Below are 17274 nucleotides of genomic sequence, written 5' to 3' on the forward strand. Positions count from 1 at the left end.
GAATTTAAAACTAGACTCAGTAACAGTCACCTTAAAATTCTTGTCAATTGTAAAACAATCTGGCTCACTAATGTCACTTAGGGAAGGAAATCTGTTAAACTTCCCTGGAACGGCCTACATGTGACTCCTGACCCATGGTAAAGTAGCGGACTCTGAGATTGCCTCACAAATCACTTGGTTCAAGGGCAATTACGGATGGGCAACAAATGTTGGTCTTACTGGTATTTTCGTTACATAATTGGATCAATCACTGGCATGGTCAGTACCCAAAATAGTCAATGGATTTGCTGAGAGGACTTTGACCTGAAATGTTCATCTCCATATCGGTCCATATCCATCCCCATCCATCCATATCCCTCCCTATCCCATCCATATCCATCCCATCCATATCTATCTCCATCCATATCCATCCCCCTTATCTATATCTATATCCCCCATCACCCTACAGCCGTTTGCGTCGTCTGTCTTCAAGGGGCTGAGTCTCAGCAGCGCCGCCTGCGGCCGCTGCTGGAAGGGCGCGTGCGCACTGGCGGCAGCCGGCACCTTCCGCCCAGCGCGTGCCGGGCGTTCCAGGCACTTCCGTGTTGTGCAACGTCACCGGGAGACGGACGGAGATGTTCCGAACGGTCGGCAGCTGGTTCGGCCTGGAGGGCCCCCAGGAGCAGCCGGCCCCAGCGGATGGTGGCGGCGACCGGGAAAAGGAGCAAGAAGGAGGAGAAGCGGTCGGCGAGGATGAGGCTCCCGAGATGCTGAGCCAGGCCAAGGGTCTGGGCGGTGAGTGTGGAGCCGGAGCGGCAGCTGTTCGTGGCGGGGAGGCCGCAGCTTTTGCAGCGGGCGGGCGGTGCCGCCTCCTCCTCGGGAAGGTGCTGCCTCCTCCTCGGGAAGGTGCTGCTTCCTCCTCGGGAAGGTGCTGCTCTTCGAGCCGGTGCGCCCCCCGCCCCCCCCCCCCCTCCCCCCCCCAAGCGTATCATTGGCGGGGATGTAGGGGCAGTATCCAGGGTGTCTGTCACAGGGATAGTGAGCAATGTCCCATCACAGTACAATACACATGTCGCCAGTCTTGGGAGCACTCTCGCCTCTCCATCAGCAGGTGGACCTGAGCCCAGGCCCACAGGCCTGAGCACATTGTTGGTGGCGAGCCCTTTTGAACCGCAGGACGCCCACCTGATGTAGGTACGCCCACTGTGTTGTAAGGTAAAGAGTATCTCGGGTTTTGGCCCAGCAACAACGCACTGTTAAATTGTCTGAGATGCTTTCTTTCCGATGTGATGTTAAACTGAGGTGCTAACTGCCCCTTAAGGGTCACCAACATATTGGTGGTGTTCTGATTATGTCAATGACAGGCCCATTTGGCACTTTTCACAACCATGGTCGTCTCAATGTGCTTTACGTCAGTGCTTTTCAAACTTTTTTTACCCGGCACCCATTTTTACCGACCTTCGTGACCCATGCCACCCAAACTTTGTGACCCACCTTTTTGCTTACCTTTAATGCGACAGGTGAGCTGGCTTGGTCCTCATGATCGCACTTGGGTTGTCATTCAATGTTACATTTCTGCTATGGACTTCAGCTGATGATTAAAGTTCTCACTGCATTCTTTGAAAAAAAACAAGAGATTTGTCCTCAAACTCGCCATTCTAAGTCTTCAAATGCCTTTTGAAGTTTTCAGGGTTTTAATCTTCAATTTGCCAGTACTTCCCTGCACATAACACACATGGGCTTTGCATTCTGATTTGCATTGACACAATTAATAAAGCCATACCTCAAGAAATCATCTTTATACTGCTTTGATATCACTTTCAGCTTCTTAATGGGTTGTTCATCAGAAGCCCTGGAACTTACACCAGCACTGCTTTGTCCTGCCGTGCGCTCTTCTGAGAAGTTGTCTCCAGCAGAAGATTCAGTTGTGAGATCCCGGCCTGTTTGCGTCTATGGCCCTTTCTGCCTTATTTAAAACTGATCCGTCTTCAGTTCTTCACACACACCTGTTGCTTGCTTGCTGCCAGCTACAAAATGGAGGAATCTCCTCTATGATTTTGCGGCCAAATCACAGATTGTTTGACGTAAGTGGGATGTCTGTGTATGTGTCCAGCATGTGACCTGCTCTCTGATGCCACTTCTAATGGGAAGACTGCTGTTTTAAAAAATAAATTTGGTGCTGGGACAGTGAGCTTATGTCGGGAGGAGACGGTCCTAGGGCAGTGTGTTGATGTCAGGAGGAGACGGTCCTGGGACAGCACGCTGACGTCAAGAGGAGACGGTCCAAGGACAGCTCGCTGATGTCAGGAGGAGACAGTACTGAGACAGAGCAGTGACGTCAGGAGGAGACGGTACTGGGACAGTGCGCTGACGTCAGGAGGAGATGATACCGTGACAGCGCGCTGACGTCAAAGGGAGACGGTACTAGGACAGCGCGCGGACGTTGGGAGGAGACTGTACTGGGACAGCGCACTGGCGTTGGGAGGAGACGGTACTGGGATCGCGCACTGACGTCACGAGGAGATGGTACTGGGACAGCGCACTGACGTCAAGAGGTGGCAGTCTGGCGCACAGGCCTGTGTACTGTCGGATCCACTTGAAGGGGCATGCATGCAGACAGCATTCTTTTTGTTTGTTTTTTAAACAGCATCTTGCATCCCATGAGTTTTATTTGCAAAGACTGATGACTTATGCACATTACAGTGACATGATTGCAGAGGTTTCAAACATTCACACATTTCACATGCTATTCCTTAACTTCCACTTGCCCTGCCCCAGAGGAGAACCACATGTCATTTCTATTCTGAGATTGCTGCTGGCACCTTCTTCTTGGATCTCAGTTTGAAGAACGAACAAATTACTGCAATCCCTATTTATGTAGCTATCTCACAATTCCTCCTCCCTGTGATGGTGTGGGCATTGAAGTACTTGTGGAAGCCAGTGAATTGGTGCTGACTGCCAGCATCATGACCTGTCATTCTCACCCCTTACACCAGGGGTGGGCAAACTACGGCCCGCGGGCCGCATGCGGCCCGCCAAAGGTATTTCTGCGGCCCACCAAATCATTAAAAAAAAAAAAAAAAAAAAAAATTTTCTAAAAAAAATTTTTTTTTTTTTTTTAATTTTTATTTTTAAAGGTTAATGGGAGGGGGGGCTGTTGGATTACTTACTGGCATAGGGTGGATACGTTGACTTGAGTAGGGTGATCATTGCTTGGCACAACGTCGAGGGCCGAAGGGCCTGTTCTGTGCTGTACTGTTCTATGTTCTATATGAGGCGCCCAGAATCATAACCGGGTGAAGTAATTATTTTACTTAATATACTATGCGGCCCTTTGTGAATTGTGAATTTCTGAATGCGGCCCTTGCACGGAAAAGTTTGCCCACCCCTGCCTTACACAAACGTCACTCGGCTGCTCTCTGTGTTCTTCCCCGGCTGCAATCTGCAACAATCCCACCGCTGGGAGTACCCCCCCCCCCCCCCCCCCCCCCCTCGTCCTATTGGTTAGCGGAACAATGCGGTGCCGGATGTGACGTTAGGAAAGCTAATCACCCATTGGATAATCTGGGTGCAATCGGATGGATCAAGGCAAAATGCTGGAATATTGGAAACATGGCAGCTAGTATACATAGCAAATTCTCAAAATGTGATAATGAGCGGATAATCGTTTTTCACAATGTTGATTGAGATAAATATGGTTCAGGATCCCAAGGATAACCTCCCTGCTGTTCTTCGAAATAGTACCATGACATCATGTAATACTTGGGCAGCATGGTAGCATTGTGGTTAGCATAATTGCTTCACAGCTCCAGGGTCCCAGGTTCGATTCCCAGCTTGGGTCACTGTCTGTGTGGAGCCTGCACGTTCTCCCCGTGTCTGCGTGGGTTTCCTCCGGGTGCTCCGGTTTCCTCCCACAGTCCAAAGATGTGCAGGTTAGGTGGATTGGCTATGCTAAATTGCCCTTAGTGTCCAAAATTGCCCTTAGTGTTGGGTGAGGTACTGGGTTATGGGGATAGGGTGGAGGTGTGGGCTTGGGTAGGGTGCTCTTTCCAAGAGCCGGTGCAGACTTGTTGGGCCGAATGGCCTCCTTCTGCACTGTAAATTCTATGAATACATCTGTCCAAACAGGTGGATTTTGATGTACAGTCTCATCTGAAAGTTAGCATCGCTGGCAGTGCAGTATTCCTGCAGTACTGCAGTGAGTACCAACTTTGATTTTGGACTGGGTCTTTAACCCACAACTTTGAGAACTCTTGACTGAGTCAATCAACTGAACCATGGTTCACTGTTAATGGCATTACTGTCTAAGGCAACCGTGATAAACAGAATACTTATTCTGTCCTCCAGGACTGCCATGGAGGCTTCAGGCTTTGAACTCCTGAAAGAAGATCACAACCACTGATATGCCTGAGCACACTAACTTTTCTTTAATAAATTTAGAGTACCCATTCTTTTTTTTTTTCAATTAAGGGACAATTTAGCACTGCTAATTCACCTATCCTGCACATCTTTTTGGGTTGTGGAGGTGAAACCCAAGCAGACATGGGGAGAATGTGCAAGTCCCACATGGATAGTGACCCGGGGCCGAGATTGAACCCGGAACCTCGCTGGCGTGAGGTAGCAGTGCCAACCACTGTGCCATTGTGCTGCCCCTGAGCGCACTAACCTACTTGGTAGACACTTCCAAATAATAAACAACTATTAAGGCATTTTCAATGTGACATTTTAATTGACTTCAAATTTGTTTCATGTGATTTGAATTAATGTAAAGAAGATCATGCTTTTAGAATGTCGTCTTTATCTATAACCATTACATAACAGTTGGTAAGTAATTTGGCTCTGATGGAATGTATCCTTCGTTGCTGAAAGAAAAAAAGATAGAAATTATGTCACAGTTTTCAATCCTCATTGGTTAAAGGAATAGTGCTGCAGGATTGCTACAAAAGGAAAGAGATCACAAATTGGGAGAGAGATAAACCAGTAAGCTGCAGGCCAGTCAGCTTAATAATGGTAGTGGGGAAATTATTAGAAACCATTATCAGGGACAAAATAAACCTTAATTTTGAAAGACGTGCGTTAATCTAGCAGTGCCATCATGTATTTGCTAAAGGAAAGTAATGTCTCACTGACATGACGGAATTTCGAGGTTGATCAAGGTAGTGCAGTTGATGGTGCATATAGGGGCTTTTGGAAGATATTTGACAAAGTGCCACACAAGCTTATTAAGCTAAAAACAAGGGTGGTGCCGAGTCTAGAGGTTACGATTTTTGGAGTGTCGGAAGATCCGGGTGTCCAGGGGGCAAGAGAGGCCGATGTCTTGCCCGGAGACGGATATTGCTAGCATGGAGAGACTTGAAGCCCCCAAAATCAGAGATCTGGGTTAACGACATGGCTGGGTTTCTCAGACTTGAGAAAATTAAGTTTGCCTGAAGAGGGTCAATGCCAGGGTTCGTACGGAGATGACAGCTGTTTGTCAACTTCCTCGACGAAAACGGCAAAAAGAAAAGGGGGGGGTGGAAGTTAGGCTATTTTCTATTTAGGTTAGGTGAGATTTGTTAGGGACGGAGATGGTTTATGCCCAATGTTTATATTTGTACTTGTACAGGGCAGCACAGTGGAGCAGTAGATTAGCCCTGCTGCCTCACGGCGTTGAGGTCCCAGGTTCAATCCCGGCTCTGGGTCCCTGTCCGTGTGGAGTTTGCACATTCTCCCCGAGTTTGCGTGAGTTTCGTCCCTACAACCCAAAGATGTGCAGAGTAGGTGTATTGGCCACGCTAAAGTGCCCCTTAAATTGGATAAAGTTTATTGGGTTCTCTACATTTAAAAAAAAATTGTATTTGTACTGTTTACTGTTATTATAAAATTATAAATACCTTAATAAAATGTTTTACAAAAAAAAATGAAAGTCCATGAAATTAATAGGACAACGATAATTAGGAAAATGGTTAACAGCAAGTTTTGGAAATGATGTAGACTTGAGCATTGGGTGTAGCATTATTAAGTTTGCAGATGATACAAAACTTGGCAAAGTAGTAGGACAGTCATGGGTTTCAGGAAGATAAAACGGACAGAAGCATGGAAGATGGAATTCAGTGCAAAGAAGTGCAAAATAATGCACATTGGGAAGACAAATATCGGATAGTATATTATAAATGGCACAATTCTGAAAAGTGTCGATGAGCATGGGGTCTTTGGTGTCCAAATACACACATTTTCAGTGTGGCAGGATTCATCAAGTTAAAGAGACAGATGGGTTTATAAATTGAGGTATGCCTTAGCTGGGGAATTGTGGACAATTCAGCACCACACGTCTGGAAAGATGTAAATATATTTGAAAGATTACTGTTCAAGTTGCCAGGATCATATCAATGATGAGGGGTGGCAATTAGGAAGGGAGGTTGGAAAAGTTAGGACTGTTCTCCTTGAACAGGGAAAGCTGATATGGAGGTTTACAAGATGAATGGATAGAGTAAAACAAAATTTCTCTGATAAGTTGGTCAATAATTAGAGCTAATGGATATAAAGTCATTGGAAAAGATCTGTGGGGTGGGTGGGGGTGATAAATATTTTCATTGAGTGGTTGGGATCAGGAATGCTCTTGAATTGGTGATGGAATTTGATTCTCTACATTTTAATAAGAAATTGGACAGGTAACTGAGGAGCTTTACAAGGTTCTATACAAAAAGCAGCGCGAGGTGTGGGACTTGGTTTAACTGCTCTTTTAAAGAGTCAGTGAGTCTACCCCCTTGACTATTAAGTTTCAATGATTCTAGTACATTAAATACCTCCTAAAACAATCCTTAACCCTCCCAGTAGTTTATGGAACTTGCAGTTCCTTGTGTCTTTCGTATTACATAAGATCATTCATGCTATTCAGCACACACTTTACATGTCATTTGAAGTATGGTGACCTGCCCATATATTGTAACAATCAATTTTCCCTTTTAATTACTTATTGCAAGTTGCTAAGTGCCAGGTACCTGCCAAACGCCCAACTGCGCTAATCCTGTTTTCTTTATGACATACTTGTTTCTCATTCTTTCATCCAAAATACAATGTTTGGCATTTTTCACTATCTAGTTTAATGTATTTGCTCAGTTAACACACAAATCATCCTGTATCCTCCAACCTCATTACACCCTATTTATGTAATCTCTAATTACAATAAGTTTACAGCTGGTTTCTAAATCCAGGTCATTTGATGTAGATGGAAATAAAATCTAATTCTCACCCCGTATCCAAGACCTCCTTTCAGGATCTCTGCATTTTATATATTTTAATCCAAGTTTTCTCCACTCTGATATTGCATCTTAATTTCGGTTGATTTTACTTTAGTTGGTCTTTTGTGTACAACTTTATCAAAGACTTGCTGGAAGTCAAAATAAACCAAATCTGAAGGATTTCTACATTTTTGTGTTTGTAACTTCCTAAATGGGAGATTTGGTGAGTAGAATCACTATCCCTACAGCTTGATGACTGTTACTCATAAGCTTTTACGATGCAGGTGTTCATTCACCCTGTACAGTGCAATTCCATTATTTTACCCAGTATTAATGCAAGGCTAATGGACCTCTGATACATACACTCCTCTGGTTTCTCCCCTTTTTAAAATGTGGTGATCCCAAATTTGTTTCCTTGCAATTCTTTAGACATTTCAAGTAAACAGATAATCTTCGACTAACCAATACCTCAGATTTTTTTCTCTAATCTACCTCCTCGTTTGTATACCATCTGGTCCAGGTTACAGGTGGAACATGTCCACATGGCTTGAAGGCCTAATAGCTGTATGTGTTGATACATGAAAGATTATATACTCAGGCAACGAGTTCGATTAGGTATCCTATGAAGTAGGGCAGCACGGTGGCGCAGTGATTAGCACTGCTGCATCACGGCGCTGAGGTCCCAGGTTCAATCCCGGCCCTGGGTCACTGTCCATGTGGGGTTTGCACATTCTCCCCATGTTTGCAGGGTTTCGCCCCCACAACCCAAAGATATGCAGGGTAGGTAGATTGGCCACACTAAATTGCTCCTTAATTTGAAAAAATGAATTGGGTACTCATAAAAACTTTTTTTAAAGGTAGCCTATGAAGTATGTAGAAAATTTCTGTTGCCCCAAGCAAATGAACAGTTGCTCTTGTTGGAGACTAGCCACTTGCCACCTAAATTGAAAGTCTATAATTCAATATTAAAGCGCAGTGCATTTAAACTTATTTTGCATGAAAAAATAGTTCAAAATTGTTTGTAAAACTTTGCTGCACTGGATATTCCCAGTTTGAGTTTGCTGATTTTTTTTAAAGATTGCCTTTGCACGGTAGCACAGTGGTTAGCGCTGTTGCTTCACAATGCCAAGGACCCAAGTTCGATTCCCGGCTTGGGTCACTGTCTGCACAGAGTCTGCAAATTCTCCCCTTCTGTGCGTGGGCTTCCTCCCACAAATGAAATATGCTTGTTAGGTGAATTGGCCATTCTGAATTCTCTCCGTGTATCTGAACAGGTGCCGTGGCGTGGCGACTAGGGGATTTTCACAGTAACTTCATTGTAGTGTTAATGTAAACCTACTTGTGACACTGATACAAATTATTATTATTGTTAATAATGTCTCACTGCCTGTCCACTGTTGCTTACTGAATCCATAGAGACTTTTTGAAAATAAATTTAGAGTATCCAATAATTTTGTTTTCAATTAAGCGGCAATTTAGCGTGGCCAGTCCACCTGACCAGCACATCTTTGGGTTGTGGGGGTGAAACCCACGCAGACACGGGGAGAATGTGCAAACTCCACACAAACAGTGACCCGGGGCCGGGATCATACCCCGGTCCGCAACGCCATAGGCAGCAGTGCTAACCACTATGCCACCTGATCCAGAGAGATTTTTACCATTTGCAGGATATCGATAGTAAGGCGAGTTAGTGGGTCGTTGGGGGTACCAATGCAGTAATCTGGCAATCAATAGAATAATCTGGATAAAGGATGAGAATTATCAGTCCTGAAATTCATTGAGGGAGTTCAGCGATGACAATGATTGAGGACATAATTTAAACATTGTTTCAAGCATTGAATTGAAGTTCATAAACATGTATCAAACAATTCACTGGAGTTATCTCTTATAAGCTTTAGTCTAGAGTCCAAGTTGATGTGGAACTTTCACAGTTAGCATGGAGGAATCTAGTTTGTACGTTACTAACATGTGAATAAGAGTTCAAGCAGAATTGTAAGTTAGCACTGTTGGGGTCACCCAGAATATGGCATTTCAAACTTAGTCAGACTGAGCTTGGTGAGTGGGTGGAGATCATAGAATTTACAGTGCAGAAGGAGGCCATTCGGCCCATCGAGTTTTCACTGGCTCTTGGAAAGAGCACCCTACCCAAGTTCAACACTTCCACCCTATCCCAATATCCCAGTAACCCCGCCCAACACTAAGGGCAATTTTGGACACTAAGGGCAATTTATCATGGCCAATCCACCTAACCTGCACATCTTTGGACTGTGGGAGGAAACCGGAGGAAACCCATGCACACACGGGGAGGATGTGCAGACTCCGGACACAGACAGTGACCCAAGCCGGAATCGAACCTAGGACCCTGGAGCTGTGAAGCCATTGTGCTATTCACAATGCTACCGTGCTGCCCTCCGATGGATTCCATCGATGGCAGGACAATCCAAAAGATCAGAAAGAATTAGATGTTGAAGCCCTTTACAGTGGTGATATGTACCTTGAAAGACTTCCTGAATACTATTATGACTGTCCCACTAATGTACCTTTACATCAGGACCAAATAGTTTAGTTTTCTGACTTGTTTATATTTAGCCCTTTTTTTGGCTTCACTGTGTTCCACATTTTTAGAAAAAATAAAAATCTGTACACAAATCTCCTGTTTGCCCTGGTGGCAATTGTGAAATCATGGCGAAAAACTTTCCAATCAATTGCTGATATATTTGTTGTATTTTAAACACAAGCTGCAACTTGAAAATGTATCAGTGTTGGTGGACTTCTATATTAAATCTGACAACTAGAGACCTCAGTCATGTATCAAATTAGTTGCTGATCTGTTTTCAGTGTAGCTTATATTTATATCACATATTGTAACATTGTGTTTTTTCATCAAGTGAACCTTGAGCGATAGAACAGGGAACAAATCCATCTGTTCCCAGGATTGATTACTTTGAAGACGTTCCTTCCCTTTGTAAAATAAAAACAATTGGCCACCGCTTGTACTGTTAAAATCAATACCTCATTCATGGACTGAATAGAATTTACTTTATTTTTTGTCCAGTGCTTTTCTTATTTTTTAAAAATTAATTTACGTGATGTGGGTGTCGCTGGTTATTCATAGAATTTACAGTTTCAGAAGAAGGCTATTCGTGCCATTGAGTCTGCAACTGCCCTTACAAAGAGCACCCTACTGAAGCCCACGTATCTCCCCTATCCCTGTAACCCAGTGAAATCATGGTGAAATGGTTGTGCCAGCATTTATTGCCCATCCCTAGTTGGCCTTCAGAATGTGGTGATGAGTTGCCTTCTTGAACCAATGCAGTCCCTGAGGTGTAGCTACACCCACAGTGCTGTTAGGGAGGAAGTTCCAGGATTTTGACCCAACAACAATGAAGTAACGGTGATATATTTTCAAGTCAGGGTGGTGAGTGACTTGGAGGAGAACCTCCAAATAATGGAGTTCCTCGATATTTGCTGCTCTTGACCTAGTGGTCGTGGGTTTGCAAGATGCTGCCTAAGGGGTGACACAGTGGTTAGCCCTGCTGCGTTACAGCTCCAGGGTCCCGGGTTCAAATCCAGCCTTGGGTAACTTTCTGTGTGGAGTTTGCACTCTCTCCCCATGTCTGCGTACTTTTTCTCCAGGTGCTCCGATTTCTTCCCACAGGCCAAAGGTGGTTAGGTGGGTTGGCCATGTAAATTGCGCCTTAGTGTTCAGAAAGTTAGGTGGGGTTACTGGTGATGGAACCATCAATTCAGCGAACACATATAGCGATGGTAATGCTATTGAATGTCATGGGGAGATGGTTGGATTCTCTCTTGTTGCAGGTTGGCATTGCCTGGCACTTGTGTGGCGTGAATGTTACTTGTCACTAGTCAGCCCAAGCCTGGATATTGTCCAGGTCTTTCTTCAGTATCTGAGGACTCACAAATGATGTTGAAGAGTGTGTAATCATCAGCGAACTCCTACAGTGATGTCCTGGAGCTGAGACAATTGACCTCCAACCACCACAGACATTTTCTTCCAGGTATAACTCCAACCAGCAGAGCGTTTTCCCCTTGATTCCCATTGACTCCAGTTTTGCTCGGGCTCCTTGTTGCCATAACTCGGTGAATTGCTGCATTGATGACAAGGGCAGCCATTCTTACCTCACCTCTGACATTCAGCTCTCTTCACCATGTTTGAACCAAGGTTGTAATGAGGTCAGGAGCAGAAGTGACCCTGGCGGAACCCAAACTGAGTGTCCGTGAGTAGGTTATTGCTGAAATGGGCTCCTGATTCCTTTTAAGCCACTACTACATGGCTTTATCCAGAGACAGTCCATTTTAAATTAAAACAGGGGTTCTCTTCTTTAGAAGACAGTGATCATTGTATCATAAGGTTTAAAATGATTATAGAAATGGGCAGTAGGTAGTCTAGATTAACATAATTAACTGAGGGAGTGCCGACTTCAATGGGGCAAGAATGGAGCTGGGCCAGTTAGACTGGAACAAAAGTTGTCGGGAAAAACTGTAGCTGAACAATGTGTTCAAAACAGAAATGGTCTGGACACTTTCAAAGCATATTCCTTTAAAAGGAAAGGTCGGGTAAACAAATTCTAAACTCCTTGGAAGAAAAAGGAGATTGAAATTAATATAAGGAAGATAAAGTGTGCTAAATACTGGTGTTGGATAGAAAACAGTTGAGAACTAAGAAGGTTCAGAGGGGAGGTGAAAAAGCACATTAGAGAAGTGAAGAGAGATTATGAGAAAAGACAGGCAGCCCTAATGGGGAATCCAAAGTCTTTTATAAGCATATAAACAATAAAAGTGCGGTAAAAGGAGGCATGGAGCCGATCAGGGACCAAAAACTGAATTTATACAAGCAGTCTGGGGACATGGCTGACATATTAAAGGAATACTTTGCATCTGTCTTTAGCAAGGAGGTAGATGATACGTAGACTATGGGGACAGACAAGGAAACACTGTTCCTCGAAGGGTTCAAAATTGATAAGGAGGAAGTGTTGATTGTCAGTACTTAAAAATGACAAGGCACTGGGACTGCATGAGGATATTGATGGAAGTGAAAATGGAAATTGCAGGGGTGTGACCATAATCTTCCAGTCTTCTCTAGACTCGGGGGTGGTACCAGGTACTGGAGAATTGCAAATGTTAGACACTTGTTCAAAAAAGATTGTACGGATAGCTCTAGCCACCAGATCAGGATAACAGCAATGAGGGGCAAACTTCTAGAAACAATTGTTTGGGATAGAATTAGAAGTCACTTGGAAAACCGGGTCAATTAGGAAGAGCTAAAGAGAAAATCATGTTTACCTAACTTGCTGGAATTTTTTGAGATGATAACAGAAAGGGTTGATGAGGGTAGTGTTGTTGATGTAGTGTACATCAGTGTTTTTCAAACTTTTATTTTCTGGGACCTACTTTTACCAACCGGCGGAACTTAGGGACCCATGCCAGCTAGCAATTATGAACCGCGCTGTCCAACCATCGCAACACACCATTATTGCTTACCTTTAATGCAACAGGTGAGCCTGCTTGGGCCTCACAATTTCACTTGCTTGGTCCTCACAATCTTGCTTGCTTTGTCACTCAATGCTACATTTATGCTTAGGACTTCAGCTGATGATTTAAGTTCTCACTGCATCCTTTGAAAAAAAGCAAGAGGTTTGACCTCGAATTTGGCATGTTCAGTCTTTAAAAGCCTTTGACGATTTGAGGTTTTTAAACTTTCATTTGCCATTACTTCGCTGCATATACCACTCATGGGTTTTGCATCTTATTTGCATTGGCACAATAAAGCCATACCTCAAGAAATCATCTTTATACTGCTTTGTTTCTGATTTCAGTTTCTTCTTAATGAGTTGTTCACCAGAGGCCCAGCAGGCACCAGCACTGCTTTTTCATGCCAGGGACTCTCCTGCGAAGTTCTCTCCAGCAGATTCAGTTGTGAGACCCTGACCTGTTTGTGTCTCTGGCCCTATCTTTCTTATTACAAAAATAATCCAGCTTCAGTTCTTCACACAGTCCTGTTGCTTGCTTGCTGGCAGCTACAAAAAGCACAGGGCTTGTGGCGTGAGCGTACGCGCCGGGCAGGTGACCTTCTCTCTGGCAAAAAGACTCAATGATCATATTTAAAGCCTGCTGCAGCCAGCATTCTTTTTTATTTACTTTGAAACTTTATTTCCAATACTTGATATTTCCATATTTATGACTTTTTACTACTGAAAATCAAACCATTTCAGTTGAACATGCACATCCTTATATTAACACACAAACTTTGTTTTAAAAATATACCAATTTCTTTTGAAATTTAAACAAGTATGGAAAAATGTTCAATCTTGTTTTTACTTTACAATCTATGACTTTAGACGAGATGAAGTAACTTGTCAAACACACAATGTAACAATATTTATTATTGGTTCCACTACATTGCACTATCCAAACATCTAAGTCATCACCCTCTCCATTCTCACCAAAAACACTGACTTCCTGGTTTCCAGAGAGTGGTGACACAAAGTGATGACTGTGTTGACTTCCAGTGTTGACATGTGTCAGCTGTATTGACTGGCCTCGTTTGATCGGTATTCCTGGCTGACAAACCTGACCTGATTTCCCCCTCACTGTTCAGTAGCTACTTCCACCCCAGTCACTGACTGCTGAACACTTTCCAACCAGTACTTCACGTCATGGGACTGCAAGCGGAAGTACTACCGGCCATTGAACAGCTTGACCACTGAGCCACAGTTCGCATACTGCCAATAAGTGGTGGGAACGAGCTGAGCAGTGCACAGAGGACGAGCGCTACAACCTGGCGCCACCACCGTTAGCATCGTGAGTCCACATTGGGTGCCTGTCTGCTCCCTGTCCCCACCCCCTGTGCACACGTGCAGTGACCAGCGCACAGCCCAGCCTCCCACCACCCCCCCCAATCTCAAATGTCGCAACCAATCGGGGACTGCCCGCGGCCGGCAATCTTAACAACCGGTTGTGGCCATTGGGGACTTCTTCCCGTGATTGGGAACGCCACAACCGATTGCCCCACGACCCCCCCTGCTGGTCGCGAACCTGAGTTTGAAAAACTCTGGTGTACATGAATTTTCAGAAGGCATTCAATGCAGTGCCATACAACAGACTTGTGAGAAAAGCTATAGCTCAAGGAATAAAATGGACAGCAGAAACGTGGATTCAAAATTGACAATGATAGGAAGCAGAGAGTACTAGTCAGTGGATATTGTTCAGGCTGGAAGAAGGTTTGTAGTGGTACTCCTGTGGGGGGGGGGGTGTTGATCTAGATCTTGGTGTGCAGGGGACAGTTTGTGGCTGATACGAACCTTGAAAGTATTGTAACCTGTGTAGGGGAGAACAACGTAGAACTTCAGAGGGACATAGACAAGTTGGAGTGGGCAGATGGTGGCAGATGAAGTTCAGTGTGAGTTGATAATTTAGCTAGGAAGAACATAGAGAGATAATATGAAATAAGGGGTAAAATTCTAAATGAGCTGCAGGAGCAGAGGGACCTGGGTGTACATGTGCATAGATCATTGAAGGTGGCAGAACACGTGGAGAGAGCAGTTAATAAAGCATATAGTATTCTGGGCTTTTCTAATAGGGGTATAGGCTGCAAGAGCAAGATGGTTATGCTGAACTTGCACAAGATACTAGTTAGACCTCAGCTGGAATATTTATTGTGTACAGTTCTGCGTGCGCGCCACTATAGGAAGGATGTGAAAACATTGGAGAGACTGCAGAAGAGGTTTACAAGAATGGTTCCAGAGATGAGAAACTTCAGTTATGAGGATAGATTTGAGGAATTGAATTGACATATGTGCTGTGTCAGAAATTGGAAAGAGAATTTAGACCCTTGGGATAAAAGAACCGATACCTAGTTTAGGTGCAGTATCTCTTGGTGACACCCAGAATTTGTCATATCATTCTGTTCAGTTAATAGATACAGCTTTGTTTGATTAAAACTTCAAAACTGTAATACTGCGTGAGTATTTAACCATGTGTTTTTTGCTTTGTAGAATCTCTTATGTACAGTTATTTTGTACACATTAGCATACAAGTTGTGAAATGTAGATTCCACAGGAATACCAAAAGAACCTGGCTCAGTGAAGCATTTGGCAAGTTTATTGAAGATCTCAAAACAAGGGCAAGGAAGCAGGATAATGTTACACGCCCTTTTAATTACTTGAGGGTTCTGTTAACTTAGTCTAGATACTTGTTATATACCTAGAGTCGCATTACATATCTGACATTTTCTTCTCTTGCATAGATTATCTGTTCAGCTTTGCCACTGCTGCGACCAAAAAGATATCTGAATCCATGGTTGAGACCGCACAGACTATTAAGAAATCTGTCGAGGAAGGAAATATTGATGGTGTGATTGACAAGGTTCGTATGTTTCCACAGAAAGACACATATATGTTAATGTATTACAGCCATGGTGGATGGTGTTGAGGAAATGAAGGAAGAATATGAGAGAATTATGGTGCTGTTATGCCCGTGTCCAGTAATTCATGAGGATGTCTGGGTAGAGTTTTTGCTTTGGAGGTAGTTGGGTACAAATTGTGCTGGTTAATATATAGTTCAGGTTTTTGTAAAAATTCATTTGCATATTCACATGGAAAATGTCCCATGAAGCAGTGTAATCAGGTGAAGTAATAGAAAGTAATTGTTTCCTTCCTTCACACGTTACGGTTAACAGTGGTAACTTAGTGCAGTTTTATCATTGCTCCTGGAACTGGAGTTATTGCAACAAACGAGCATATTTACAAATCATTGACTCCTCCACCACCTATGAGCAGCCAAATTTTTAATCACCTGAAAGGGATTTTTACAAAATATTTCCGAATTTCAACAGAAGAAACTTGCCATCTCGTTATTTTGACCTGGAGACCTGGCCAGTTTTGGGTGGGGTGGGGGAAAGCTTCAAGCAGAAAATATTTTAACACCATGTTAAAGATTTTTAAAAATGTATTTTATTACAAACGTGTAAAAACAGTAACATATGCAACACACTCCACCACGTCACAATCCACAGTCTGTACAATTTTCCCCCTTTTTACCCCCTACCCTCTCCTCCTCCCCCGCAACGAACAGTTCCTCAAACATTATCATGAACAATCCCCATCGTGTCTCGAAGCCCTCCTCCGACCCCCTCAACTCAAATTTGTTCTTTTCCAACCATAAAAAAAATCATACAGATCTCCCAGCCAGGCCGCCACCCCAAGCAGTATATCTGACCTCCAGTTCAGCAAGATCCTTCACCGGGCAATTAAAGAAGAGAAGGCCATAACATCAGCACTCTTCTCCTTCATCCGCTCCAGCATTTCCTACACCCTAAAGATCACCACCATTGGGACCTCCGTGACCTTCACCCCGATAATTTTGGACAACGTCCCAAACACCGCTTCCCAGTACCTCTCCAGTTTCTCACAACCCCAGAACGTGAGTGCATGATTCCCCGACCCCCTCCTGCACTTCTCGCACTCGTCAGCCACCCCTTGAAAGAACCCACTCATCCTTGCCCGAGTCATATGCCCCTTGAGCTGAATCAAGCTCATCCGCGTGCAAGAGGAGGTTGAATCCACTCTACGTATCGCCTCACAGCACAGACCCCAGTCTATTTCTCCTGCCCCCCCCCCCCCAAAACTCATCCTCCCACATGTACCTGATCCTCACCACTTGCATTGCAGCCCCCCCCCCCCCCCCCCCCCCGCTTCGCCAACCACCCATATATATCCCCAAACCTACCCTCTCTCCCAACTCGTCCAGGAGCAGCACTTGCTCTCACCAGCCTCGCCTGCCTCCACTTCCCGTACATCCCATCCATCTCCCACGGCTGAAACCTATGGTTCTCGCACAGTGGTGTCGACACCAACATCCCCTCTAATTTAAAGTGCCTCAGCTGATTCCACACCCTGACCATTGACTGTACCACTGGGCTCCCCGTATACTTCCTTCGAACTAACAGCAACAGAGCCATCACCATGGCTCTCTTCCTCCATTCTAACCCACTTTCCCTGCCCTTGCAAACTCTTGAGATCACCGTCTCCAATTTCCAAAGAAGGAAGGAAGATCG

At 44.3% G+C, this 17274-nt stretch overlaps 1 protein-coding gene across 2 annotated transcripts in view; it reads left to right on the top strand.

The window, feature by feature from the left end:
• The first annotated feature begins 542 nt into the window (after positions 1 to 542).
• syap1 (synapse associated protein 1) overlaps positions 543 to 17274 on the top strand; it is a 45104-nt gene continuing 28372 nt past the window's right edge. The window contains exons 1-2 of one of the 2 annotated variants that reach the window (XR_005461311.1): positions 543 to 774; positions 15466 to 15584. Coding sequence is in view for 1 of the 2 variants with exons in the window: in XM_038802516.1 (XP_038658444.1) it covers positions 615 to 774; positions 15466 to 15584 (279 nt within the window). In the remaining variant the exon portion in view is untranslated. The remainder of the gene's footprint in view (positions 775 to 15465; positions 15585 to 17274) is intronic. The other variant, XM_038802516.1, reaches the window with a different exon arrangement.

This window comes from Scyliorhinus canicula, chromosome 7 (assembly GCF_902713615.1).
Source record: "Scyliorhinus canicula chromosome 7, sScyCan1.1, whole genome shotgun sequence".
Classification (NCBI taxonomy): domain Eukaryota; kingdom Metazoa; phylum Chordata; class Chondrichthyes; order Carcharhiniformes; family Scyliorhinidae; genus Scyliorhinus; species Scyliorhinus canicula.